Below are 28,000 nucleotides of genomic sequence, written 5' to 3' on the forward strand. Positions count from 1 at the left end.
AAGAGAGCTCTCAGCACCCAGTCTTTCCTCCAGTCCATCACTGGAAACTTTTATTGCTGTTTTTCAACAAGAGGATCAAAGTTGTGCCAATGAAAGTCAAAAAGCCATTATGAGACTGAAACAAGAATAAAACTGTTAGAGACATCAACCAAACTTACCAAAATCAACTGTTTGGGACATCATTAAGAAGAAAGAGAGCACTGGTGAGCTTACTAATCGCAAAGGGACTGGCAGGCCAAGGAAGACCTCTACAACTGATGACAGAAGAATTCTCTATAATAAAGAAAAAATTCCAAACACCTGTCCGACAGATCAGAAATACTCTTCAGGAGTGGGGTGTGGATTTGTCAATGACTACTGTCCACAGAAGATTTCATGAACAGAAATACAGAAACTACACTGCAAGATGCAAAACACTGGTTAGCCGCAAAAATAGGATGGCCAGGTTACAGTTTACCAAGAAGTAATTAAAAGAGCAACCACAGTTCTGGAAAAAAGGTTTTGTGGACAGATGAGACGAAGATTAATTTATATTAGAGTGATGGCAAGAGCAAAGTATGGAGGAGAGAAGGAACTGCCCAAGATCCAAAGCATACCACCTCTTCTGTGAAACACGGTGGTGGGGGCATGTATGGCTGTTGAAGGTACTGGCTCACTTATCCTCATTGATGATACAACTGCTGATGGAAGTAGCATCATGAATTCTGAAGTGTATAGACACATTCTATCTGCTCAAGTTCAAACAAAGGCCTCAAAACTCATTGGCCGGCGGTTTATTCTACAGCAAGACAATGATCCCAAACATACTGCTAAAGCAGCAAAGGAGTTTTTCAAAGCTAAAAAATGGTCAATTCTTGAGTGGCCAAGTCAATCACCCGATCTGAACCCAATTGAGCATGCCTTTTATATGCTGAAGAGAAAACTGAAGGGGACTAGCCCCCAAAACCAGTATAAGCTAAAGATGGCTGCAATACAGGCCTGGCAAAGCATCACCAGCGAAGACATCCAGCAACTGGTGATGTCCATGAATCGCAGACTTCCAGCAGTCATTGCATGCAAAGGATATGCAACAAAATACGAAACATGACTACTTTCATTGACATGACATTGCTGTGTCCCAAACATTATGGTGCCCTGAAATGGGGGAACTATGTAGAAACAGCTGTAATTTCTACATGGTGAAACCAAAATGTATAAAAATGGCCTTTATTAAAATCTGATAATGTGCACTTTAACCACAGGTGATTTTTTCTATTACAAATCTCAAATTGTGGAGTACAGAGGCAAATAAATAAATGATGGGTTTTCGTCCCAAACATTATGGAGGGCACTGTAAGTCGCCTTTTGCATAAGTCTGGGAGTGTCTGTAGTAGAGGGGCATAACGTTAAGGTGAGAGGGAAAAAGTTTAAAGGAGATGTGTGGGGCAAGTTTTTTACACAGAGGGTGGTAAGTGCCTGGAACATGCTGCTGGGATTAGTGGTTGAAGCAGATACGTTGGTGGCATTTAAAGGACGTTTGGATAGTTGTATGGATATGCAGGGAATGGGGGGATATGGGTTATATGCAGTTAGATAAGTGGCGGTCTTGGTATCCTGTTCGTCACAAACATTGTGTATCAATGTAAAATTGTCCCTGGTGTGTGTTAATGATTAGGGATCACTGGTCGGTGCGGAGTCGGTGGGCCGAAGGGCCTGTTTCCGCACTAATTAAGTAAACTAAACTCCACCCAAAAAAGATTAAATGAGACCTGGTCTCATGTAAAAGGAGGTTCTCAAGCAACTTTAAAAACCAATTCATCAGCCATGAACGTCATCCTGAAAGGCTCTTCCAAAATGTAAGTTTGATTTCATTCCTCAAGAATAGTAATCAGGAAGTATTTTCCAACTGAATAATTTCTGACCTTGAGCATTGTGTAACAAATAATATGAATTTGGAAAAAAATAGCTTGGGCAGTGTACAGACCAAGAAATAAACCTGACAAATATGTTACCTGCCATGCTGTGTTCAAAATCCCATATTAACAATAACATTCTAACAATGGCCAAATTGTAAAAAAATTGGCTCTAATGTATAGGATAGTGCTAGTGTACGGGGTAATCGCTGATTGGCGCAGACTCGATAAGCCTGTTTACACCCTGTATTTCTAAAGTGTAAAGTCTAAAGGGTGAAAATGTCTAAAGTAAAGTTTAGCAAGATATGTGCCAAACACAGGCAAATGAGACTTGCTCAGGAAGGCAGATTGGTCAATGTGGATGATTTGGGTCAGACGACTGTTTCAATACTGCATAGTGGAATAAGCTCAAAGAGTCAAATAACCTACACCTGATCCTGTTTTCTGTGCTTCTATATCATGGTTGGAAATGGCATGTTCGAGAAGAAGCTCGTGAAGTTTGAAATTTATTAGCAAAGGGGAGACACTTGCTTGGGAAATATTGATTACTGGGATGAAGTACAGTATTTGGGGTCCTGGCCCCTGCCACCGTTTAACGTGAGAATGACTCCCATCAGTGAAACCTCATTGACTGTTATCTATCTGCTTGTTATTGTTTCCTAGGTTCAGATCGTGGTAATATTCCCAATGGAATAGATTTAGGAAAGATCACGCCTGCTCCACAGAAGAGTTTGCCTGAACTCCCACCTGCAAAAGTTGTAAGTTTTAGATTTATATTCAGTATGTTTTGGAAAGTACTTTTTTACTGTCATTTTGGTCACAGGTTGCTAATTAACTCCACCCAATTATTGCATGGCACGTGAAAAATACTTTTCAAAAGAGCAGCTCCTGTTCACATTTGGAAAAAGATTTCAGGGAACGAAATGTGCTTCATGGTGCTTTCCCGGGCAATTTCCTGGACATGCTCAGTCACCGTGTCTCTTGAGCAACAGAGAAAAGTGTCAAAGCATGAAGTGTTCAGCATTGCTCCCAGGAAGATCCACAGATGTTTTTTCACTCTGATTCAGCAGATATGCTAAGTTGTCCAGTCGTATGATGGCTCATTCTGCTTTGTATTTGAAAAGCCACAAAACTCAATTTCCAAAATGCTTTGACATCACAGCTGTTCGGACCACTAACCTTTCCCAGCTGTTAATGGGCCTCTATAATGCTAACTCTGGGAGAGAAAAAAAGCCTTTTTATATGCATTTGAACGTGATATTGGAAGTTACATTAAAAGGCAAATATTTCAACGCTTTATTTTTGAACACCTTTCAAGCAAACTAAACATGGTGCATCAGGTGCCCAGAATTTCTTGTTGCTGATCTTTTAATTTTAATTAAATACTTTATTCAAGCACAGAGCCTGCACCTATTTTTTAACATTTTCAAAGTCAATGAAAATTGACATAAATAGCCAGAATTTAAGACTTTATCAAAATATCTGCAAATCGTCATTTCTGTTGGAGAAGCAAGTATGCGAACAGGTCACAAAAATACATTTCTCCTCAATAGGTTGAAGAGGAACTCTTCCCTTGGTCCTTCATTAAGACATTTATTCTACCTTGTTAGCAGAATGTACTCTTTGTGTTCAATTCATAAATCTGCATGCACAGAATAAATTGTGTAATGATTGTTCTGATATGTTGCAACCCTGCTGACCTGTTTTAAGGGTAACCGGGCCATTTGAGATGTCTGACATGTTTAGATTGGTTTGGCGTGAACAATTTCATTCATTATTTTGTTTAAATGATTTGCTCGCAATAAATCCAAACTGTGGAAATAATTGAGTGCGGTGAATAAATGTCTCATTGCAAGCTTGAGAAAAAATGTTTCATAAGTATCCTTTACATCAATGAATTTAAGCATCCTTTCTATGTAAGTGATCTGTTTGTAGCGATAAATGCTTTATAGTGTAGGTTTAGAATTTAATAACACGCTGAACCTGAATTATAGTTAATGTTGTAGCTGTTGCTGTGTTTGTGAGTGTATGCAGCTTCCTCAGTAATTCCTTTTAGCCTAAAAATGTCACTTACTGTTAAAGCCATTCAATGATCAACGCTAACTGGATGAGGAAAACACAAAAAGAATGCCAAATCTTGCAAATTATTATTTTTTATTACATGTCCTTAATGACAATGCCCCCTTGTTAATAATTTGTCAAAACTGAGGGCTCAGTTGTATGAATGCGCTTTCTTGTCAAGCCCTCTGGAAATTTGTTTTGAAACTTGCTTCGTGCAAAGGCACGTGGCATTTTTGCTTAATTTCTCCTCGAATTAACTTATTCACAAAAGCACTGCTCCTTGAACTCAAGCCTACAGGAAATGGAGCCCAACAAAAACAAAGGCCCCTGTCATGCAGATAAGGAATTAGTTGGGTGGAAAGAAAGTGCTGCAAATAATCAGATGCCTGAGATCACTGCCAAGAGCTGGTAAATAGTTCCACACTGCCCAGCCATAACTACAGAGGAAAATCTGCCTGATAAACCTCAGCTCAAGATATAAAGAGTTATAGATATAGAATGGATGGAACATATTATTTCCTCTGGTTGTAGAATCCAGGAGCCCCAGTCAAAAGGACAGAAGGTCTCTCAAGATTATTGAGAAATATATCCGTAAACTTGCGTAATTAGCAGTGAATATTAAGCAAGTTACTGATTTTACAAAAGTGAGTAATGTACTTTTGTTAAATAAGAAAGGACACAAAGTGCTGGAGTAACTCGGCAGGGCAGGCAGCATCTCTGGAGCACATGGATCGGTGACCATTCTTCTTCTGATACTGCCTGATCCGATGAGTTACTCCAGCACTGTGTGTCCTTCTGTGTAAACCAGCATCAACAATTCCTTATTTCTACACTCTGTTACAGAGGATATGGAGCAAAGGATGGCAAAAAATTACAGCAAAATCATCCATGATTGAATTGAATAGTGGTTGACCAGTGCTTCGCTGGTTTAATTTAACAGAGTAAGATCATATTCATCCTAGATTTAGGCAATTAAGTTTAAAGTCACCCTGTTGGTGTTATCACGTCTGCGATATATACTTTTTCTTTTAAAAGGAAAAAGATCCTTTTTTTTTTCTTTCACCTTGAGCATAATGATACATAAAAGTTCTGAGAGTACATTATTTTGATGAAACCATTGATAATGTAATGTTGGTGTAGTGTTTGAATTACCAAATCAGTAATTCAGAGATTTGGATAAAAAATCTCCGGTATGGTTTGGATTAAACATCCCATGCAAATCCCAGCTATAAAAGTCCTGGATTGTCTTCTAAACCCACCTGGTCCCTTCATGCTGTTCTAGTCAATTCCAAATGTGATCCCAAACTTGTCACTGCAATGCAGGTGACTTTAAAATCTGAAATAAAGTAAAGTAAGACTTTCAATTGTTATCATAAACACCAAATTAAAACAGAAAATGCATACTAAGCACCAAAATCTTCATACAATAAATAGAGGTAAGTGATCCAACAATGAATGCCTCATATCTAACTCCTCCAATCCTATCATGTTTAGCTGTGAATAGTGTGGACAATTAAACTGCTAACAAGAGGAGTAGGTGCCAAGAATATCCCCATGCTTGATAGTGGTAGAAGCCAGTGTAAGCCATTGAAATATTAGCAATCATGTTGAGTCAGAAGTGTGGTGAATGATCAATGGCAGGCAGTGACTATCTCCAAAGCACAGAATCTAACCACTGTGGCATCTGAGATTATGCTGAATTTGGCAGAGACCGCACTGGCACTTGCAGTCGGGTGCACTAACATGATATATTTTATTTTTTCAGTGGTTGAAAAGTCCAGGACCACATGGGGGCGCTACCCTTGGCCATCAGGGTGCAATACAGTGATGTTGGTGATGTTAGGGTTGTCCCAGCGGTTCAGTCTTGGCCTTCAGAGGAGGTGTGGCAATCTCAAGCTTCTCCCTGCAGTTCAACTTTGTCTCGAGAGGAGGCACTGGCAGTCTCAGGTTTATCCGGGCAGCTTGGCTTTGGGTTCGATGAGGGGATGCTGGAGGTCGCTGGATTATCCGGCGGCTCAGTCTTTGGTTCTGTGTGTGGGTGCAGTTCCTCATTGTCTGTGGGCAGGACGAGGCACTGGCATCTCAAGCCTGTCCCAGCCGCCCAGTACAGACGCCGGCTATATAGAGATTCTTCTCAGCAGTCCAATCTTGATCACACAATGACACTGGTGGTCTCTGGTTCGTCCCAGTGGCTCCGTCTTCCACAGCTATCAGGGAGATGCCCCATCTTTTCTCCCCCCCATCCCCCCTCCCCCTCCCTCCCCCCTCCCCTTCCCTCTCCCCAATGATCACCAATGGCCGCCTATGACACTGACCTCCTTCTCAGTGCCCTCTTCCTCAGCGTTGACCTTGCTTTCTCCCGCTCCGCCCCCCTGACTCTAATAGACGACCAATGACAGCAAAGAAGCTGCCGTGAAGCTAAATAATTACATTCCGGCACATTCATTATCAGGAGTCAGAATGGGTTGTGGAGCAAAATAAAGTAGGGAAGTAGGATCCAGGTATTATCCAGCAGCTCAAGCTGACAAACCACCCTCTAAATAGTTCAGAAACAAGGCATGGCAGATGCATCTTATACCAAAGAGAGACACAAAGTGCTGAAGTAACTCAGTGAGTCAGGCCTCACTGGAGAAAAAATGACCTTTCTCCAGACATATTGCGTGACCCACTGAGTTACTCCAGCACTTTGTCTCTAAATGGTACAGTTGCCAGCAGGCACTGAGTTTTACTGAAATACTTTATCACATGGCCAGGCAAGAATCTTCTAACCACAGAAGGAGCTTTATACAAATATTCTGAAGCAACTTTTAAATGCCTCTGGCATCTGTCATAACATTAGCCATCCTTACTCACACCCCTGACACAGGAACAGGTCAAGGGGACTACTGGGCCTGAAAGTCTGAAGAAGGGTTTTAACCTGAAACGTCACCCATTCCTTCTCTCCAGAGATGCTGCCTGTCCCACTGAGTTACTCCAGCATTTTGTGTCTATCTTCTGGTCCTGAAACTTAGTTGGGCTATGTTTTCAATTCTTACTTGAACCATTAGGTGGCACATCGTACAGAATGAGGAGTAGGGCCAGATTTTGCTGAAAGGATAATGGGATAATGGTGTCTAAATGACACACCGAGTTACTGATTAGGCAGTAATTTGGGGGAGAAATAGAGAAACTCATGGCATGACAAACCTCCAGAACCTGCTGCCATTGTTCAGAAGTAATGAAAGTTAATGACTGCCAAACAATTCCCTTGTCCAGACATTAAACAACTAATGGTCTGGGATGTGCAAGAACTACAGGTACGGAATAGATGAGAGACATTTAGAAGTCAACTTGTTAAAAGAAACATTGCCTTTTCTTTTTAGAATTTTTTTCTCTTCTAGTCTTGCCCTCTTTTTATTTCTCCTCCTATTTGCAACTGAATTTACTCACTCTAATTCGCCCTTATTGTTAATACACTCTAATTTATCATCTATATACTAAAACTCTCGTTTGTTATCTTGTTTGTGACTGAACTTCAGCCAAAACGGTACACGATAGCGCAACAATTTTAGGCCCACCTTACTCACCATTGTCACTTTAGTGATAATGCAAGTACTTTTATTGAAATCGGTGTTATATTTTTTAAGTTATTCACATTTTAAAGTTTAAAAGGAGGGGAGGGGAGGAGGGAGGGGGAGGGGGAAGGGGAGAGAAGGGAGGGGGGGTTGAGGAGAGAGGGGAGGGGGGGGGACAGGGTGCTGCACCAATGCAGGAGAGGTTTGGGCCCAACGGGTCCACTTTGTCTAGTTGTTTATAACACTATGTGCTTTACATCTATTGGTTAGAGGGGTAACTGGTTTATCCAGCCACTCACCTTGGTGGCTTGGAATACCTTGTCTGCACGGTCTCATTATCAGCTTGCAATCCAAACAATTTGTGGGTTTTTTCCCACAGTATTTTTTATATCCATAACTAGTTAAAAGGTCTGAAGAAGGGTCCCGACCTGTTACGTTACCTATCCACATCCTCCAGAGATGCTGCCTGATCCGTTGAGTTACTCCTGCACTTTGTGTCATTTTTACTTAGAGCAATACCTGGCTGGCCCCATTGTTCACCAAATGTGCAGACCTTCAAGTCTTTTGATGAACTTGTCATCCAAGCAAATTGGTGACATAAGATTTAACTGCACGCTAGTTGCTTTAGTGGTCAAGGTACTTCGTTCACTGCAGTACCTCAGCATAATCATGTTACTCATATTTAATGCAGATTTTGTCTCCAAATAAGGTCAACGTTGAGATTGTGCAGCTTGACCTAAACATGAATCACCACTTTTGTCGACTTGAAGACTGTCAGGAAGTTTGAGTCTTGGTGGAGCCATGGCTTCCTGTACATTGATTAGTTTAGTTTAGTTTATTGTCACATGTACCGAGGTACAGTGAAAAGCTTTTGTGGCATGCTAACCAGTCAGTGGAGAGACTGTACGCGATTACAATCGAGTTATCCCCAGAGTACAGATACATGATAAGGAGAATAATGTCTCGTGCAAGATAAAGTCCAGAAAAGTCTGATGAAATATAGTCCGAGGGTTTTGAACGAGATAGATGGTAGCTCAGGACTGTTCTCTAGTTGTTGGTAGGATGGTTCCATTGACTGATAACAGCTGAGAAGAAACTGTCCTTGAATCTGAAGGTGTGCATTTTCATAATTCTGTACCTATTGCCTGATGAGAGAGGGGAGAAGAGGGAGTGACCAGGGTGAGACTCATCCTTGATTATGCTAGTGGCCTTGCCAAGGCAGCATGGTGTAGATGGAACCAATGGAAGGGAGGTTGGTTTGTGTGATGGTCTGGCCTGCGTCCACAATTCTCTGCAATTTCTTGTGATCTTGACACAGTGTTCCCAAACCATGCTGTGATGCCGGTGCATCGTTAGAAGTTGGTAGAGTTGTTGGGGACATGCTGAACTTCCTAAGCCTTCTAAGAAAGCAGAGGCGTGGGTGTGCTTTCTTGGCCATTGCTTCAATATGGCCAGTCCACAACAAGTTGCTGGTGATATTTACTCCTCGGAACTTGAAGCTTTCAACCATCTCTACTTTGGTGCCGCCAATGTATACCAGGGTATGTCTACTACCTCACTTCCTGAAGTTAGCCATAATCTCCTTTTCTTGCTGACATTGAAAGAAAGGTTGTCTTGACACCAGGTCACAATTGACAATGAGTGAGTAAATATATAAAACAAAAATGTCTTCACTGTTTAAAATAAGTCAGCACTATTCTAGACCATTGTCAGCAAGACAAAGGAGATTATGATTAACTTCAGGAAGTGAAGTAGTACAGAAAATATTACATGATTTGCCCACGGAAGCCAGGATATGGTAAATCTGAAAGACAAATAACCAACACAAGTGGTCTTTTTAATAAACTTGGAAATCTCACCACAGCAGCCTCTCTTAATTGTTTGCAGTACTAAGGTAATCAGACTTTAACAAGGTATGAACAGTTCAATGAAATAACTTAAAAATATGAAGTCCAGCTGAAATCAAAGCCAAGAGCCAGTACTTATTTAGCAGCCCAAAGTTGCCACTTTTGTGTTTAAAGATACAGCTTTAATCAGGACCAAGGTGGCCGTGTGTGGCTAATGCTCCCAGGAGGCAGCGGCCCTGGCTCAGCCAAACGGAGGAAGTCACCAAGCCGGTCCCCCGCTTGTTGGACCCGGCAGATCACTGGACTGGAAGTGGGAGGCCACCTTGCCGGCCCCTGCTCAATCCCCGCAGACCAGAGACTGGGAAGATGGGGCCAGCAAGTGGGCGAGGAGCAAGGCCAGTAGGAGAAAGAACCGGGGTCTGGTCTGCCGCCCCCTTGTGGTCGGATGTGGGAGGCACCCTCAAGGAACAAAGATGGATGGGCGAGGGGAGGGGTGTGGCGTCCAAGGAAGGAGATGGCTGGGAGCCCACAACAGCCAGGGACTTGCCTGGATCAGGCACCACTCATAAGAACTTGAGCGTGGACTTTGAAAATGGCACCAAAACATGGCGCCTCTTGCATGCGGGCTCAGTAGACTATTTCTGTACCCTTGCTCATCGGGGATCGGGGGTATGGCAATACTCTACTGGACCTAAGATAAAGAATTTCACTGTGTTAGCACTTTGCACATGAGGCAATAAAAGCACCATTGAACCAATGTACAGCATCCTATCTCTGACCAAGTGTGGGCACTACAGATATAAACCATTTCACCAGCTGAGAAAGGAAAAACATATCATATCCCTGTCAATCTGATACAGACTCTTTTTAGCAAAGTGGACAAACTCCACAATAAAAATAGAAATTCTTGTCATTGAGCCATTTATTCCCTTTTTTGTGGGGCGGAGGTCTGTTATTGGAAGCAACATAAACATCAGTGAACCCGACTGTGGGGAGAGAGCTCTGAGCATTACTGAATTATTGGTACGCTATTGATTGCCTTTCATGTATTACTCCCCAAGGCATTCAAATGCAACTTGAAAAATATTACAAATATGCTCAGTATGGGTGTTTGGGTTTGGTTTTTTAAATTGCTGGGAACACTTCAGGCCAGAACAGTGTGGGTCATGTAATACGTAGCAGAGGCCATATCAGCAACTGGAGGAGTTTCAGCTGTGTCAAGAAGCATATGGAGAAGTCTGTGGGAAAATGAATGGTTATCATCTGGAACCAGAGGCTGAATTCCCTGGTATTTGTACACATTAAACAGCACAGAGCTATCACACTGCATCCAATGTGGTTTAACTGTGTGAGTGCTGGTTTGGCAGCAATTGTCAGGATATTTTAGCATTGCATCTGTTTTTAAAATTAACTTACTGGGCGGCACAGTGGCACAACTGGTAGAGCTGATGTCTCACAGCGCCAAAGACCCGGGTTAGATCGTGACCTCGAGTACTGTCTGTGTAGAGTTTGCACGTTCTCCCTGTGTTCGGGTGATTTTCCGCCAGGTGTTCTGATTTCCTCACACATCCCCAATACGTGTGGGCTTGTGGGTTGATAATAGGCCACTGTAAATTGTTCAGAATAGGGAGTGGATACATAAGTGGGATAACATAGAACTGGTGTGAATGGGTGATCGATGTTTGGTGAGCACTTGGTGGACCAAAGAATAAGGTTTATGTTTATTATCGTCACCTGTACCAAGGTATAACAAAAAGATTTGTTTTGCAAGCTATTCAAACAGATTGGATAGACCATACATATAATCATATAATCATCAAACTCAAGTACAATAGATAATGCAAAGATGATTATATAGAGTGCAAATATTAGTTCTCAGCATTGTAGTGCATTGTAGCGCATCAGTTCCATAGACAGAGTCCAATGTCTTTAATGGGGCAGAGGTGATTCTGACCACCTGAGCATATGGAAGGACCGTTCAGATGTCAAAGGGGAAGAAGCTGTTCCTTAGTCTGGTGGTGCGCACTTTCAAGCTTCTGCACCTCCTACTGGATGGAAGCAGGAAGAAGAGGAAATGACTGGGATGGGACAAGTCTTTGATTGTGTTGGCTACTTTTCTGAGGCAGCATGAAGTGCAGATGGAATCAATGGGGGAAGTCTGTTCGGTGCGATGGACTAGGATATATTTACAACCCTCTGCAATTTCTTGCGGTTTCGGGCAGAGCTGTTCCCAAACCACGCTGTGTGCAAGCCGACAGTGTTCTTTCTATTATGCATCTGGTGAAATTAGTAAGAGTCATTGGGGAGTTGCTGAATTTCCTTAGTCTCCTCGGGAAGTAGAGGTGTTGGTGTGCCTTCTTGGCTGTCGCATCAATGTAGTTCGTCCATGACAGACCATTGGTGATATTAACGCCAAGGAACTTGAAGCTCTCAACCATCTCCACTACTGCATCATTGATGCTGATTAGGGCATGTACTCCACCATGTGTCCTGAAGTCAATAACTAGCTCCTTCATCTTGCTGGCATTGCGGAAAAGGTTATTGTCCTGAACACCATGTCACTAAGTTCTCTATCTCCTTCCTATATTCCATCCCATCATTGTTTGCGATTCGGATCATCACAGTGGTGTCTTCTGCAAACTTATAGATGGAATTAAAGTCAAATTTGGTTGTATGGTCATGAGTGTATGGGGAATATAGTAGGAGAATGAGAATGCATCCTTGCAGGACACATTGTTGAAAATTATTGTCGAGTAGGTGTTATCATCATATCATCATCATATATCTACAGCCGGAAACAGGCCTTTTCGGCCCTCCAAGTCCGTGCCGCCCAGTGATCCCCGTACATCAACACCATCCTACACCCACTAGGGACAATTTTTACATTTACCCAGCCAATTAACCTACATACCTGTACGTCTTTGGAGACCTATCCTGTCTTTGGTTGCCACCTATCTTCACTGATTGGGGTCCATGGGTCAAAAAATTGAGGATTCGATGGCAAAGGGTGGTGCTGATTCCTAGGTCCAGGGGTTTGGAGGGTCTCAACCTGAAACATCACCCATTCCTTCTCTCCAGAGATGCAGTTTATGTGACAAATAAACTTGACTTGACTTGAACACGTCACCTCTCCATGTTCTCCAGAGCAGCTGTCTGACTCATTGAGTTGCTCCAACACTTTATGTCTTTGTCTGTAAATCAGTATCGACAGATCCTTGGTTCTACATTCTCTAAAATAGGCATGTGATTCTTTCAAAAAGATGCCACATGTACATTGAATTGAAGGGTCTTCAGTTTTGAATGATTCAATGATACTGTAAATTACAAGGAAATAGACCTGAGATCAGTGCCTACTGGCTGCACGAGACCTCGTGTTCTGCAAGAACTGTAACAGAGTGCCTTCTTACAGCTTAAAACATGATCTGGAACAATTTACCCCCTTGACTTGATCTGTGGCAAAGTATTATGTTTTTGCCATTTGAGCTATGACATAATTAGGTTCTGCCTGCTGCTAGAATATTTACATCCTTCCATATTGAGCAGTACACAGCAAAAAGCAATTAGCTACTTATAAAGTCATTATGAATCGGTTGTTATCAAATACACAACTAAATGAATCCCAGGGTTGCATGCTGTCCTTCTTGCCATCCACCTCGCCAAACACTTCCCCAACAGCTGCTGAACAAAATAATTCCCAGTTCGGAATTAGATTTATGTTTATTTTGTATGAAACTAACAAACTAGTCGTGCCAGCCAGCGTTAAATATTTAATTAACGTGCTTCACTTAATTAAAGAGCCCAATATTATTACAAACTTTCTCCCAATCATGGCAAGAGTAAAAAGAATGACATTTTTGTCTTTGAAGTGGCGATGAATGCATTTGACAGCATGCTTCTGGTCCAATTGCAGCCAACTGACATCTCGGACCCTGTTTAACCCCACGAATGGAATCTTGTATGCGCTTGGATGTTTAGCTGGGCCATGTGCCACTTACAGTAACATTAACAGCGTTGAGAACCAAATTCTGTTGGTGACGGATATGTGTAATTCGGTGTATCTTATCTGCAGTAGCAAAATCTACAGTTGACTTTTGTAACTATTTTCTCCTTTGACATATCAAACGCTGTGACAAATCCTGCCTCACAAAATCATCACCAATGATGTTTCTTATGGCAACTCTCAACCAAGCTGCTCAAACGAAAATCTCCCAAATATTTTACTTGCACACGCACACAAAGGTCTTTAATATTTCACCCGTAAAGTTTGATAATATTTCTGTCACCCTTGCAAGCAAATCACCTTGACTGTAACAGAAAGGAGTCCTATATTTGAATTGTTTTTTAATTTATATGAGGATTTTTTTCTATATAGAACATCATGCCACATAGCATTTGATGCAATTCCCACTGCTAATACTGAGCATGTTGCCGATATTTTATTTTGTCGTTCTGTATAAGGGTGTTGGGTTGTGAAGCCTTTCCCCACTGTTATAATCTTTGATGTTTTTGTCTGTTACTAATCAATGGCTAAAATTGAACTTTGCTGCAGGTTATCTCATATATCAACTGGAGAACTGATAATTCACCAGCAAAGTGTGGGAGAGACATCAGAATGGACTCTTCCAAGAGTCTATAATGGAGGCAAAATAAAGCACTAACACGTTTCAAGTGATTACCAAATTGCCTGGATAGTTGTAAGAAAATATGGAGAGTGCTTCAAATTGAATCTGTTATAAAGAATACCTTTATGGGTAGGAAAACAACTCAAGATGTAGACGCAAGGAACTGCAGATGCTGGTTTACAAAAAAAACCAACTGTTGGAGTAACTCAGTGGGTTGGACGATATGGATAGATGACGTTTCCACCTCTTTTCCGTTTCCACCCGCCCCCCCCCCCCCCCCCAACTACTATCAGTCTGAAGAAGGGACCCAACCCAAATGTCATGAAATGATATTCTACAAATATAAAATTTGTTTTATAAAGTCAGTTTTCAAGACTTAAGTGCTTGTTTGCCAGTAAACATAGCCTTTCAAAAACACAATCACACTTTATTGGAGAAGCTAATTACAATGGGTTTTACAGCAATATTGTTATAAAAGTCACCTTAAACCACTAGTACAGTGTTGGTAAAGTCAGGTTAGAGCACCCTGTGGAGCAGTAGGATATCAGTGAGAGCAATTTTGGATATATGCTTTTAACTGTGCCGCACAGAAGTCTGATGTTCTTACCATCTTCATAAATTAACAAAGATCAACATTGACAGTTTTGTCATCATTACCATTGCAAATTTCAAGCTCATAGCTTTCAATTTAGGAGAAGGGTCATCCTCATTTCATGGTTGATCCTTTCAACCACTATAAAATTGAAATCCATCGTGCAATGTGCATATTTCTCAATGATTAAAGTCGTAGAGTCAGAGAGTCATACAGCGTGGAAACAGGCTCTTTGGCCCAACATGCCCCCATCAGCCAACATGTCCCATCTGCACTAGTCCCACCTGCCTGCATTTGGCCCATATCCTTCTAACCCTATCTATGTATCTGTCTAAATGTTCATTGAATGGCACAATAATACCTGCCTGAACTACCTGCTCCGGCAGCTCGTTCCATACACCCACCACCCTTTGTGTTAAAATGTTACCCCTCTGGTTCCTATTAAATCTTTCCCCTCCTCATCTTAAACCTACGTCCTTTGATTCTTGATTCTCTTGCTCTAGGCAAGAGACTCTGTGTGTCTACCTGATCTATTCCTCTCGTGATTTTGCAGATGCAATTAATATGCGTGACTGTAACCATGTACAAAATCCTACGTAAAGCCTCACTGCTATGACATTTGTTAAATTCTATCATGGCATGTTCAAATGAGGCACTGATAGTTTTGTTTATGTCATTACTCCAAAGCCCTCATGGTCAGTAGTTCCGTACTTAGTTAATACTTTCAAGCTGAACTCTTAACAGACCTCTGACTCTTGATTCTCATTGCTAGGCATGGGTGAACCTTTGTAGCGTCATGTTTCCTTTCAGCTGGGTGGCATATTCCCAGGGTTTACAATGTTTATACATGACATCTTTTGGCTGTATTTACTGGGATTTTCCACATACTAAGTGCTGTTAAAGATTGTGGCTTATCCCTGTGTACATCTGTCACCATATTCATTTCCTCAAAGGCCCACAAGATTAACTCTATCTCTTGAATTTCCATGGAATTCACATTGTAATTTCACGTATTTCTTTGTTACTGACCTCTCCTTTTTGATCTTCCTAATTTTTCCGTGTGTCCTTCACTTTTTCTTCCTAGGGGTTGCAGTGCATTGATTTTGTCTATAAAGCCCTCCAGATCCCTTAAAGCTTTGTTGAACCCAATCAAACACGTTTCAGATGTGGTCACTGTTAAAGTCTGAAATTGTGAACGGCAACTTAAACACAAACACCTGTGAAATAAATGACAAGATTATCCTTCTTTGCCATTGTTTGAAATGCATATTTTCAATAGGAAAACCTTCCTTCAATTTGTTACAAGAGAGCGGATAGGACTTCAGTTCAGTGAGCCTAAATGTATCTATCTTTTGTCAGTAAGTTCCTCTTCATATGTCACCAGTGAGGAAATCAAAGACGAGCTAGAAGCTAGGTTTGAGCCAATCTGACCTCCAAGAGTTTCGAACCAGAGCACAAATATCCTCGCACAAAAAGTCCTCGTACTTTGTAAGGAAACTCTCAGCTTTATGCTGTGGTTGGCTGGTGAATGTTTGCAGACCTTGGTTTAAAAGGCAAATCTTCCAAAAAAATCGCTTTTTTTTAACATTAGTTTCACACTTGAAAGCGTTTTAAGCATTTTTAAAATATCTATTATTTCAGTCACACATGATCTGGGCCATTGCTTTATGTGAAAGGTCACATTATCCATTTAAGAAAGACTGCAGGGTAAAGGCTTGGAACAACAGGCCAGTGAGCTTAACATGTGGGCGTAAAGTTATTAGAAAGTATTCTGGGCGATAGGATACAGTATATACATTTAGATGGACAAGTGCTGATAAGGGATGGTCAGCATGGTTTTGTATGTGGGGAGGTCATGTCTCACGGATTTGAATTTTTTGATAATGTTACAAAAGTGATTAATGAAGATTTCAGCAAGGGATCGGACAAGGTTCCACATGGTATTCTGTTCTGGAAAATTAGGTCCCATGAGATCCAAGGAGAGATAGCTGAATGGATAGAAAATTAGCTTCATGGAAGGAAGCAGAGGGTGATGGTGGAAGTTTGCATTTTGGACTGGAGGCCTGTGACTGGTCGTGTACCTCAGAGTTCAGTTTTGGGCCCATTGCTGTTTCACGGCTATATCAATGATTTGGATGAGAACGTTTGCAGATGACACTAAACTAGGTGGTATTGTAGATAGTGAAGATGGTTATAAAAAAATCCTGCAGGATCTTGATCGGTTGGCCAGGTGGGCTGAAGAATGGTTGGTGAAATTAATGCAGCGAAATGTGAGATGTTACATATTGGGAAGACTTACATAGGCAGGACCTATACTATGAACGGTAGGGCTCTGGGAAGTGTTGTGAAGCAGAGGGATCTAGGAGTGCAGGTACATTGGCCATTGAAAGTGGCACCACGGGTAGATTGGATGGTCAAAAAGTATTTTGACACATTGGGCTTCATCAGTCAGGGTATTGAGTATTGAAGGTCATGTTACAGTTATATAAGACGTTGGTGAGACGTTGTATTCATTTCTGAACACCATGTTATAGGAAAGATGTTGTCAAGCTGGAAAGGGTGCAGAGAAGATTTATGAGGATGTTGCCAGGACTTGAGGACCTGAACTATAGGGAGAGGTTAAGCAGACTGGGACTCTATCCCTTGGACCACTAGAGGATGAGGGGTGATTTATTGAGGTGTACAAAATCATGATAAGAATAGATCGCATAGATGCAGAGTCTCTTGCCCAGAGTAGGGGAACCAAGAACCAGAGGTCATAGGCTTAAGGTGAGGAGGTAAAAAAGTTACCCCCCAGGTTCCTATTTAATCTAACCCCCCCCCCAACCCTAAACCTATATCCTCTGGTTCTTGATTCCCTTACTCCGGGCAAGAGACTGTACATTTACCCTGTATTTTCTTCTTCTGATTTTGTACATCTCTATAAGATTCTTCTGCGCTCCAAGGAGTAAAATCCTAGCCTCTCAACCTCTCCCTATAGCTCAGGCCCGTGAGTCCTGGCAAGATCCTCATTAACAATCAGATTTTTCCTCTACTCTAATAATAATAATAATAATAATAATAATAATAATAATAATAATAATAATAATAATAATAATAATAATAATAATAATAATAATAATAATAATAATAATAATAATAATAATAATAATAATAATAATTAATAATAATAATATCCTTTATTCGTCCCACAACCGGGAAATTTACAGTTGTTCACACTCATGTCAGGGACATTTGTCTCTAAATGTTGCAGATTTTTGACAACTGGGCAGTGTTTGCAGAGTTGTAAGCTTTTCAGCCCAGTAGCAGCCAACAAAATACCCCTGTACTATACTTCCATGCCATCGTTTTTTTTCCCGAAGAAGCCATCTAGATATTGTTGCCGATTTCAACATGCTAAGGTTCTGGCTTGGTAGCAACTTTGGATTGCATTGCATCAAGAAGTAGTGATAATTAGGGCATACCGTTTGAGGGAAGTGCAAAGAAATGAGACGAAGAAATGCAAAGCAGATGAATGACTGGAAGGAAACTAGAGGCGTGGAAAGAATATTGATGCATTTCTTGGCAATTAGTTGAAATGCATGACTATTCTTTCCATGCCCTTCCAATGAAAGAAAAGAAGAAGGTTAAAAAAGACTGAGATTCAGTCCTAAACTTCAGTCAGAAAAACCCTAAACTTTTATGGCAAATAATATGCTTTTGAAGAGGCAGAGTGGCAGCATGAATTTAGGTTGGCACAGTGAAGCAGCTGGTAAAACTGCTGCCTGACAGTGTTAGGGACTGGGTTCAATCCAATTGTGTTAATTGGCCTCTGTAAAATTGTTGGCCAAAGGGCCTGTTTCCATGCTATATCCTTCAATCAATCATAGAGTCATAGAGTGTGGAAACAGACCCTTCGGCCCAACTTGCCCACACCGGCCAACATGTCCCAGCTACACCAGTCCCACCTGTGCTTGGTCCATATCCCTCCAAATCTGTCATTCTACATTTGGATTCTTTGCAGGCATCCGGGAGAACGGGTGCAGTCCTAATTTAACTTCTGGTTTATCTTTAACTATTCTTGCGGAAAAAATAGAATGTGCAACAGCAATTTGTAATGAATGTTGGATGTTCCACTAGAGATCTAGCAGATACAATATACATTTATCACAATTTAGAATATATGTAGTGTTTCTGCACTATTGTTATGAGCTGGATAGAGCTCTTAAGGATAGCGGAGTCAGGGGGTATGGGGAGAAGGCAGGAACGGGGTACTGATTGAGAATGATCAGCCATGATCACATTGAATGGCGATGCTGGCTCGAAGGGCCGAATGGCCTCCTTCTGCACCTATTGTCTATTGTCTATAATAACAATCTTCACCAAGAATAGAGATGCCTAATAATGAAATGTTAAGAATCCATCTTGCCAAATTCTTGGCCATTTAATAATTGCCAATTTTTTCATTGAAAATAAAGCCAGTAAAAGTAAGTGCCCCTCAACTAAAGATGGACAATAATGGAGGGACATGTTTTCTTGTAGTTACTTCCTACCTGAGCATCAATGGATATTAAAAGGTGAATGTGCAGCAGGTAACCAACAATAGTGGGCAAGTAAATCTCATCTGAATGCCCCCTTTGAGACATGATGCCCCAAAATAGAGCAAAGGTTTTGTAATTATAAATTACACTTTAAACAGATGTGTGCAGCCATTGCACTTTTTGAGCCATCAGACACTTTAAATCACTGTACCTTTAAGGTGTCACGGTGGCGCAGATGGAAGGGCTGCTGCCTCATAGCACCAGAGACCCGGGTTTGATTCCAATCTCGGAAACTGGCTGCGTGCAGTTTGAAAGGTTCTCCCTGTGATCGCATATGTTGCCCCCCCGGGTGCCTCATCCCAAATACGTGCAGGTTTGTAGGTTAATTGGTCTCTGTTAAATTGTCCCCCAGTGTGTAAGGAATGGGTGATAAAGTAGAAAAACATAGAACTAGTGTGATAGTTATCGTGGACTCGGTGGGCTGAAGGGCCTGCATCCATGCTGTATCTCTAAACTAAACTAAACTTACCATTTCACACTTTATAGTTCACTAATCTTTCATGAAGGTTCGTATTTAAACCATTGCTCAGACTATGTTTGTTGGAGGCAAGAATCAGGTGCACTTCCATCAGGCTGGAACATTACAGTTTAATGGTGAAGCTATTGATGTGTATTTTATTGTCCTTCATGATTAACATTGTCCGATAACTGTGTGTTCCCTAATAGTTGCTTTTTCACCACTCTTCATGGAATATCTATTGCCCCCATTGTTCCCTCCATCCTGTTGTGTTCCAGTTAATCATGTTGAGTTCCATTTATTCTCCATAGTTTAGGGATGTGAATGCCAATTGCAGAACCATTATGCTACTCCGAGATACATCTGAAACTGGCAACAATAAGCTTAGAATCCTGGAGCCTTTATTATTGATTTCACCACGTATGAAGACCATCATGTCAGCTGTGGAATTTCGAATAAAGTAAATGTCGAAGTTAAAAATATTGTAAAATCTGCAATGATGTAATCCATCTGGTTTTCCAATATTCTTCAGAGAAAGAAATGTTTATGGCGAGTCGTAGGCGAAGTACGTTGAGGTAGACGTTTATTGTAATATTAACAACCGTGACAACCAACGCACCAAACGACAGACAACCATAAATCTTACTGTCTCTCTCGGAGGACTAAACCAGACTGCCCAGTTCCTTTACCTGCGCACCACCTCACCTCTTCTACCAATCAGAGTGTTCGATGGTCTGGACCAATCCCTGTGTCCCTACATGACCCCCCCCCCCCCCCCCCCAGAACCCTCTGTGCGGTACCGGGCAGGTGACCGGACCACCCGACCGGAGCGGGTGCGGAGAGGAGAGGGGGGCCCTGCCGGGGGTGGGGACGGGGAAACCGGCACCGCGGGAGGAGGGGAAACTGCCGGAGCCGGAGGCGGCAGTGGCAAGGAGACCGGGGGAAGCGGGGTCCCGAACGGGGGCAGCGAGGGGGAAAACTGCTGTACGGGAGCCGCGGCTGGAGGTCGGCCCCGGCGAGGAGGTTGAGCCGCTGTGACGGGCTGGTCTGGGTCCAAATAGGCAGGCTTGAGGCGGGACACCGAGACGACCTCTTGTCGTGTACCCACTTCTAACGTGAAGGTGACTGTGCCTCTCTTCACTACCTTGAACGGACCCTGGTAAACTGGCCGGAACGGGGGACGGTGGGCATCGATGCGCCGGAAAACGAACTCGCAGTCGCCCAAGGCCGGCGGGACGTGTGAAGGGGGATCCCCGTGACGAGAAGCAGGGACCGGGGCCAGGGACCCCACCCGCGCTCGCAGTGAAGCTAAGAGTGCTGGCATGGAGGGAGGGGGGGGTGGAACATTGGGGGAGAACGTCGCCTGGTACTCGCAGGGGCGAGCCATAGACCAGGTCTGCCGAGGAAGCTCCGAGATCGTGCTTCGGAGCCGTGCGGATACCCAGGAGAACCCATGGGAGCTGGTCGGCCCAGTCGGGCCCGGACAGGTGGGCAGTGAGTGAGGCTTTAAGCTGCCTGTGGAACCGTTCCACCATCCCGTTGGCCTGGGGGTGATAGGCGGTGGTTTGCTGTAATCGGGACCCGCACAGCTGAGTCAGAGCCACCCACAGGGATGAGGTGAATTGGGCGCCCCGGTCGGTAGTGATGACGTCCGGGACACCGAAACGGGCAATCCAATTTAGTGCCAGAGCCCGCGCGCAGGAGGCTGCTGAGATGTCGGACAACAGGAGCGCCTCTGGCCACCGGGTGAACCGCTCAACTACCGTGAGGAGGTGGGTGTAGCCCCTGGAGTGGGGTAACGGGCCGACGAGATCCACATGGATGTGGAGGAATCGGACTGCGGGGACCGTGAACTGCTGGACGGGGGGCCGAGTGTGCCGGTGTACCTTGGAGGTTTGGCACGGAATGCAGGAGCGGGACCAGGCGGCCACCTGCCTCCGCAGCCCGTGCCAGACAAATCGAGCCGCAACCAGAGCCGAAGTGGCCCGTATGGACGGATGTGCCAGGCCGTGAATAGTGTCAAAAACCTGGCGCCGCATGGAAGTGGGTACTACCGGGCGGGTGCGCGGCAGAGAAACGTCGCACCAGAGTTTGGTACGCGTGGGACCACAGGCTACCTGTGCCAACCGGGACCCCGAGGTGGTGTGGGGGTACAGGGAGGGGGTGTCTTCCAGGCGCTGAGCCTCCGCGAGCTCCTGGAAATCCACCCCGGAACCTACCTCGGCAACCGGGGAAACCGCCGGTCTAGACAGGGCATCCGCCACGGCGTTTAGTTTTCCCGCAATGTGCCGAACGTCGGTGGTAAATTCCGAAACGTAAGTGAGGTGTCTCTGCTGGCGGGCCGACCACGGATCGGAAACCTTCAAAAAAGCAAACGTCAGTGGCTTGTGGTCAGTGAACGCCACGAAAAAGCGACCCTCTAAAAAATAGCGAAAATGACGGATGGCCAGGTAGAGGGCCAGGAGTTCCCGATCAAAGGCACTGTAAGCCATCTCGGGGCGAGTGAGCTGGCGGCTGAAAAAGGCCAAAGGGTGCCAGAGGCCGTTAACCTGCTGTTCTAAGACGCCCCCCACCGCCATGCCGGAGGCATCGATGGTGAGGGCGGTGGGGGCAGAGGAGCGCGGGTGGACGAGCATGGTGGCGTTCGCGAGGGCCAGCTTGGCTGCCGCGAAAGCCGCGTCGGCAGCAGGGGACCACACGAGCTCGGTGGGGTTACCCGCGAGGCATTGGAAAAGGGGGCGCATGATCCGGGCTGCCGCCGGGACGAATCGGTGGTAAAAATTCACCATGCCTACAAACTCTTGTAACCCTTTGATAGTGTCGGGGCCGGGGGAAGGAGCGGAGAGCAGCCACCTTCTCGGGCAAGGGAACGGCACCGGCCTGTGTGATCCGATGGCCCAGGAAATCGACTGAGGATAGTCCGAATTGGCATTTGGACGGGTGTAGGATCAGACCGTGGTCCTGCAACCTTTGGAATATGGAGCGCAGGTGGGACCGGTGTTCGTGAGCCGACCGACTTGCCACGAGAATATCGTCCAGATAGATGAACACAAAAGGCATACCCCGACCCACATGATCCATGAGGCGTTGTAACGTTTGGGCGGCGTTTTTGAGGCCGAAAGGCATCCGCAGCCACTCAAAAAGCCCGAACGGGGTGATCGTGGCGGTCTTAGGGATGTCTGCAGGGCGAACCGGGATCTGGTGATACCCTCGGACTAAGTCCAGTTTTGAGAAAACCGTGGCACCCTCTAGGCTGGCAGAAAAATCCTGAATATGCGGGATCGGGTATCGGTCAGCCGTGGTGATGGCGTTCAGACGTCGGTAATCGCCACATGGTCTCCACCCCCCAGATGCTTTAGGGACCATGTGTAACGGTGAGGCCCACGGGCTGTCTGACGGGCGTATGATCCCCAGCCGTTCCAAAGTGAAGAACTCTTCGCGAGCGACTGCCAGCTTATCAGGGGGTAGGCGTCGGGCTCGGGCGAAAACAGGCGGTCCCTCCGTAGGGATGAAATGTACGACTCCGTGCTTGGCGGCAGGTGTGTCGAAACGCTGGACTAGGAGCTCCGGGAATTCAGCGAGTATCGCAGCAAACGGGTCGGAGGTCGTGGTGACGGCCTGGACGGTCGGGCTGGATGACACGGAAACCGAAGGAGCGGGAGGGTCAACGCTACTGGACGACGGCTGCAGGCTCTTCCCGCGGACGTCAGGGATTAATGAAAAAGCCCAAAGGAAATCCGCTCCCAGGATTGCCTGGCCTACATCTGCGATGATGAAAGTCCAGTTGTAGGTCCTGGAACCAAAGGACAGGGACATGTCCCGTGTTCCGTAGGTACGGACAGGGCTGCCGTTGACCGCAATGAGTGGGGGGCCGGTCTTACCTGATCGCGCTTCCTGGCAGGATGGAGGCACAATGCTGACGATCGCCCCGGTGTCCACGAGGAAAACGGTACCTGTATGTTGCTCAGCAAGGTAGAGGCGATGGTTCTGGCCGATCGAGATTGCCTCTACATTTGATCGGCCAAGGCATTTCCCAAGAATGTGCAGGGGCTTCTACAGTTGCGTGCCGCTGCTCCCCACCGTCTATGAAAGAAACACCATCCGCGCTGATGTGTTTCTATGTCGCGGGCCTGTTTCAAAATGGCCGCCGTCGACGTAGCAGCTTGGCGGTTTTTTTGAAAAGTGGCGGGCGGATGGGCGCCATCTTGGCCGCGCGGTCGGTCGCTCACCTGTGTTGAAACCCGATTTACTGAGCCGGGGCGCCTCGCCTTTGCCGCGACCAGTGCGTCCGCCTTTTCTGCGAAATCCATCGGGTCCCCGAAAGTAACGTCTGCTAGGACTACGCGGACGTCCTCTGGCATCTTCTCGCGGAATGCCTCCTCGAACATGAGGCATTTGGTGTGTTCTCCCGCTAGAGTCATCATCTCCGTCATGAGGACCGACGGCGGTCGGTCCCCGAGCTCAGGTAAGTGCAGGAGTGTGCTGGCCCGCTGTTGTTGGCTGCGCCCGAAGGTTTTCAGCAGCTGCGACTTGAGGCCCGCATACTTGTCGGTTTCTGGCGGGTCGGTGACGTACTGTGCGACCCGTGCGGACGTCTCCGACGGCAGGACGCTCAGTAGATGGTAGAACCTGGTCGTGTCCTCCTGTATTCCCCGGAGGTGGAACTGTGCCTCCGCTTGGGCGAACCACAGGCGTGGTTGGTGGGCCCAGAACGGGGGCAGATGAACGCCGACTGCGTTTGGCGTCGATGCCTCCCGATGGGACATCTTGGTGATCTGTGATCACGTCGGGGTCACCACTATGGTGAGTCGTAGGCGAAGTACGTTGAGGTAGACGTTTATTGTAATATTAACAACCGTGACAACCAACGCACCAAACGACAGACAACCATAAATCTTACTGTCTCTCTCGGAGGACTAAACCAGACTGCCCAGTTCCTTTACCTGCGCACCACCTCACCTCTTCTACCAATCAGGGTTCGATGGTCTGGACCAATCCCTGTGTCCCTACATGTTCATCTTTACCTGATCAGGATCTGTGAACTCCATATCCATTAATGTAAATGGATTGTAGCTGCTCTCAGAAATGGCCTAACAAGCTCCAGAAGAGTCGTAAATAAATCGCCAGTATCGTCCACATTCTGTGAAATTTTAAAACTTCCTCTGTGTCATTCATCATACTCGTTTACCTATAGGCGTCAACATAACTAAATGAGACATAGCTTTGCCAGAAGTTAAACTCTCATGGTAAGAAGTCTCGTAGAAATTCCTTAGGTCACAGAGAAAGAAAAAGTTAATGCAAGAATGGTTTAGAACAGCAATGCGGCACTTTTGTTCGGTGTGGTAGAAGATGCATAGTTTACACGAAGCTACAAGAAAAACAATTGTTTCTTAACTAATCTACGACATATCTAAGTGAGTCAAAATCAGAATATTATGGTCATCGCGAGTGTAGCAGTCTTGTAGTTTGAATATAGATTTCTTGTCCTTCTGAAGGGAACAATGTCTTACAAAAAGAGTCAGCTTTGTACAGGCACTGGGACACGTTTTAGAATCACACGCTACATTAGGATATGACCTCAGAAACCACAAACCAGACACTTAATAAGGCAGTTAATTGCATCCATGTGATCACAAACGAGATTTATATATAAAGGGAATTCCTTTGAATTACCTATTTTCCACTCTATTGATGTTCTGTGGCTGAAAAGTTAAGTTATTTTTGATACATTGTTTATTCTTATAATGTTGTAGAACACAGTATCTCAGTTTCATAGAATAACGTAGAGAGATTAGTTAATGAGAAACACATTTATACGCTGCAAAATACAGAGAAAATCCAGTCATCCAAGATTGAATGCCAAACACATAGTGCTCACAATCTGCTTTAGAATTTTATTATGTACTAGACCAAGTGGACCCGTTGGGCCCAAACCTCTCCTGTAATGGTGCAGCCCCCTCTCCTCCCTACCCCCCTCCCTCTCTCCCCCCTACCCCCTCTCCTGCCTAACCCCCTCTCCCCTTCACCACCCTAAGGTGGTGGAGGCAAGTGAATGATCAGGTCTTTGTTTTGTGTATAAATCTGTCAGGCACACAAAGGCATCAGACTTTATCAAATGCTTGCAGAGAGGACAGGGAAAAGGAATATCAATAACCATGCTTGGTTAAGGAGAAAAAATGACTAACTAGAGCAGCTTTTGCTATCTAAGGATCTGTCAAAGAGAGTGGCATGATTGAGTGAATGAGACCGTTGTTCTTTAAAATCGCTAATCCAGGTCATCCTGTATCTCAGTGAGTGCCAGAAAGAAAATCTGGCAGCAACTTAAACTAAAGTGACCACCATGAAAGGGAAACCATACAACCTAGTGATTAACTTCAATAACTACAAAGTCAGGAAGAACATGAAGCAGGCACATACTGAATCCATCTCATTGCCTAACCATCTTGCCAAGTTAAGTGGAGTTAGTTGTTCACAAAGCTCAGCATCTATTCCATTGACTGTTCTAAGTAGTTGGATACTGTATAAATTAAAATACAATGATTTTTTTCAGAACACCACATGATAAAACATGAACATAAAGCACTAAATGCCAAATTTAAAACTATCCTCGAATATGTAATTTGCACTCCACCAACCACTGTCGTCCCTCCCGCCCCACCCCCCCCCCCCCCCCCCCCCACCAATTAATGGTGAAGGGGAGGTGAGCGGGGAGACAATAAGCAACGATCTTTGTCAAAGGGGAAGCAATGGTCAGAAGGTCTGCACAAACATTGCCAATCCATTAACAAGTGGGAGAAGTTGCTGTAGAACTAATTGCAGTTTGCCTCCCTGAGAATGATCCATTCATTCGCCCTCTTAGTTTTCCATTAACCTCTTTTCAATCCATCTCAAAATTCATCTGCACCAATCTTGCTGAACAACCTCCTGTGTGGGACCTCGTTGAATTTCTTTTGATAATCCAAATGCAATTCCTTGTACTGGTTTCCCTTTGTCTCTTCAATGTTTTCTACTATTATATCCTTCATTATGCATTTTTTTCCCACGAGCAAAGTTATCCTAACAGATTGCTGTTTTCCTGTTTTCTCTCTCCCTCCTTCCTTAAACATTAGGATTGCATAGAGTTCTCTTCCAGTTTAATAGAGTTCATAATGGTGTCAAAGATAACATGGGTTTAAGTTCATTTACACAAGTAATTCATCATCCAATAAGGAAAAAAACTCAATACAACTGATAAAGCACAGGCACAATGTGAATGTGTCATTGATTTAGTTAGTTCAAATAAAACTGTCGTAAGTCAAGAGTGGCCAATACTTAAGCAAAAAACACAAAATACTGGAGTAACTCAACAGGTCAGGTAGTATCTGTGGAGAACATGGAATGGTAACGTTTCAGGTCGGGACCCTTCTTCAGGCTGATTGTAGTAGGAGGGAGAGAGCCAGGGGTGGGATAAAGCCAGGCAAGTGATAGGTGGATACAGGTGAGTGGGGTTGGGTCCAGTACTTGTCGCTTTCGGAGACTTTCAGGATGTAAGTGTGCCACTCCCAACAAACTGGATTCAGGGATGGGAGGGCAGCCTGAATCAAGTCTGTGGTAGGTCCTATATAACAGCACTAAACCCTGGACTCTGGGATATTGTTAATGCTGCAATGTGATTTTAATTGTAGAAACAGAAGGCTGGCACAATGCAAAATCCGCCAGTGGCGTGAGGCAGCTGGGTTGCCAGGAGACGACATGGATTTTTTTTTTAATTACCTTTCTAGGAAGACTTCTTGTGGGAAGCAGAAATGCCATTCCATGCCTGCAGGGAATCTCGGGGCCTCATCAACTCCAACCTTCCCTCACCCTTCCACTCCCAACACCAGCATCTGGATTGAATTTTTCTACTGGGGTTGCTTAGTGACAAATAAAGTGGAATGGCACACTTCACAGGAATTATAAATCCCTTTGGAAGTAATTTATAACCATGATGAGTGCAGTTTCAGGGCTGTGGTGGGGTAGGAATTTGGTGGGATGGATCCTAACTCAGAGTTCCGGAAAAGATGACCACAGATTTGAGAGGTCAGATCATGTTCAGTGATTCTGGGTTGTACAAAAATGATGAAGGCAAAACTTGGCCAAAGGGAGAACTAAAAAATTTTTTTGACCAAACTTTCAACGACCATCTTGCTCAGAAAGGACTTGGGGTTGAAAATAGTGCTTTAACACTATAAGAGCATTAACAATAATATGTTTAAATTGAAAGGCATCATCATTCAGGCGGCACAGTGGTAGAGTTGCTGCCTTGCAGCGCCGGAGACCCGGGTTCAATCCTGACTACGGGTGCTGTCTATATGGAGTTTGTACGTTCTCCCCCTGACCGTGTGGGTTTTTTCCAAGATCTTTGGTGTCGTCCCAC

General features: G+C 44.4%; 1 protein-coding gene across 4 annotated transcripts in view; it reads left to right on the forward strand.

Moving 5' to 3' along the window:
- afap1l2 (actin filament associated protein 1-like 2) overlaps positions 1 to 28,000 on the forward strand; it is a 187,564-nt gene that overhangs the window by 120,896 nt on the left and 38,668 nt on the right. For all 4 annotated transcript variants that reach the window (XM_078413461.1, XM_078413459.1, XM_078413458.1 and 1 more), the window contains exon 4: positions 2,556 to 2,650. In XM_078413461.1, the coding sequence (XP_078269587.1) occupies positions 2,556 to 2,650 (95 nt within the window). The remainder of the gene's footprint in view (positions 1 to 2,555; positions 2,651 to 28,000) is intronic.

The sequence above is a fragment of the Rhinoraja longicauda genome, chromosome 16, assembly GCF_053455715.1.
Source record: "Rhinoraja longicauda isolate Sanriku21f chromosome 16, sRhiLon1.1, whole genome shotgun sequence".
NCBI classification, from domain to species: domain Eukaryota; kingdom Metazoa; phylum Chordata; class Chondrichthyes; order Rajiformes; family Arhynchobatidae; genus Rhinoraja; species Rhinoraja longicauda.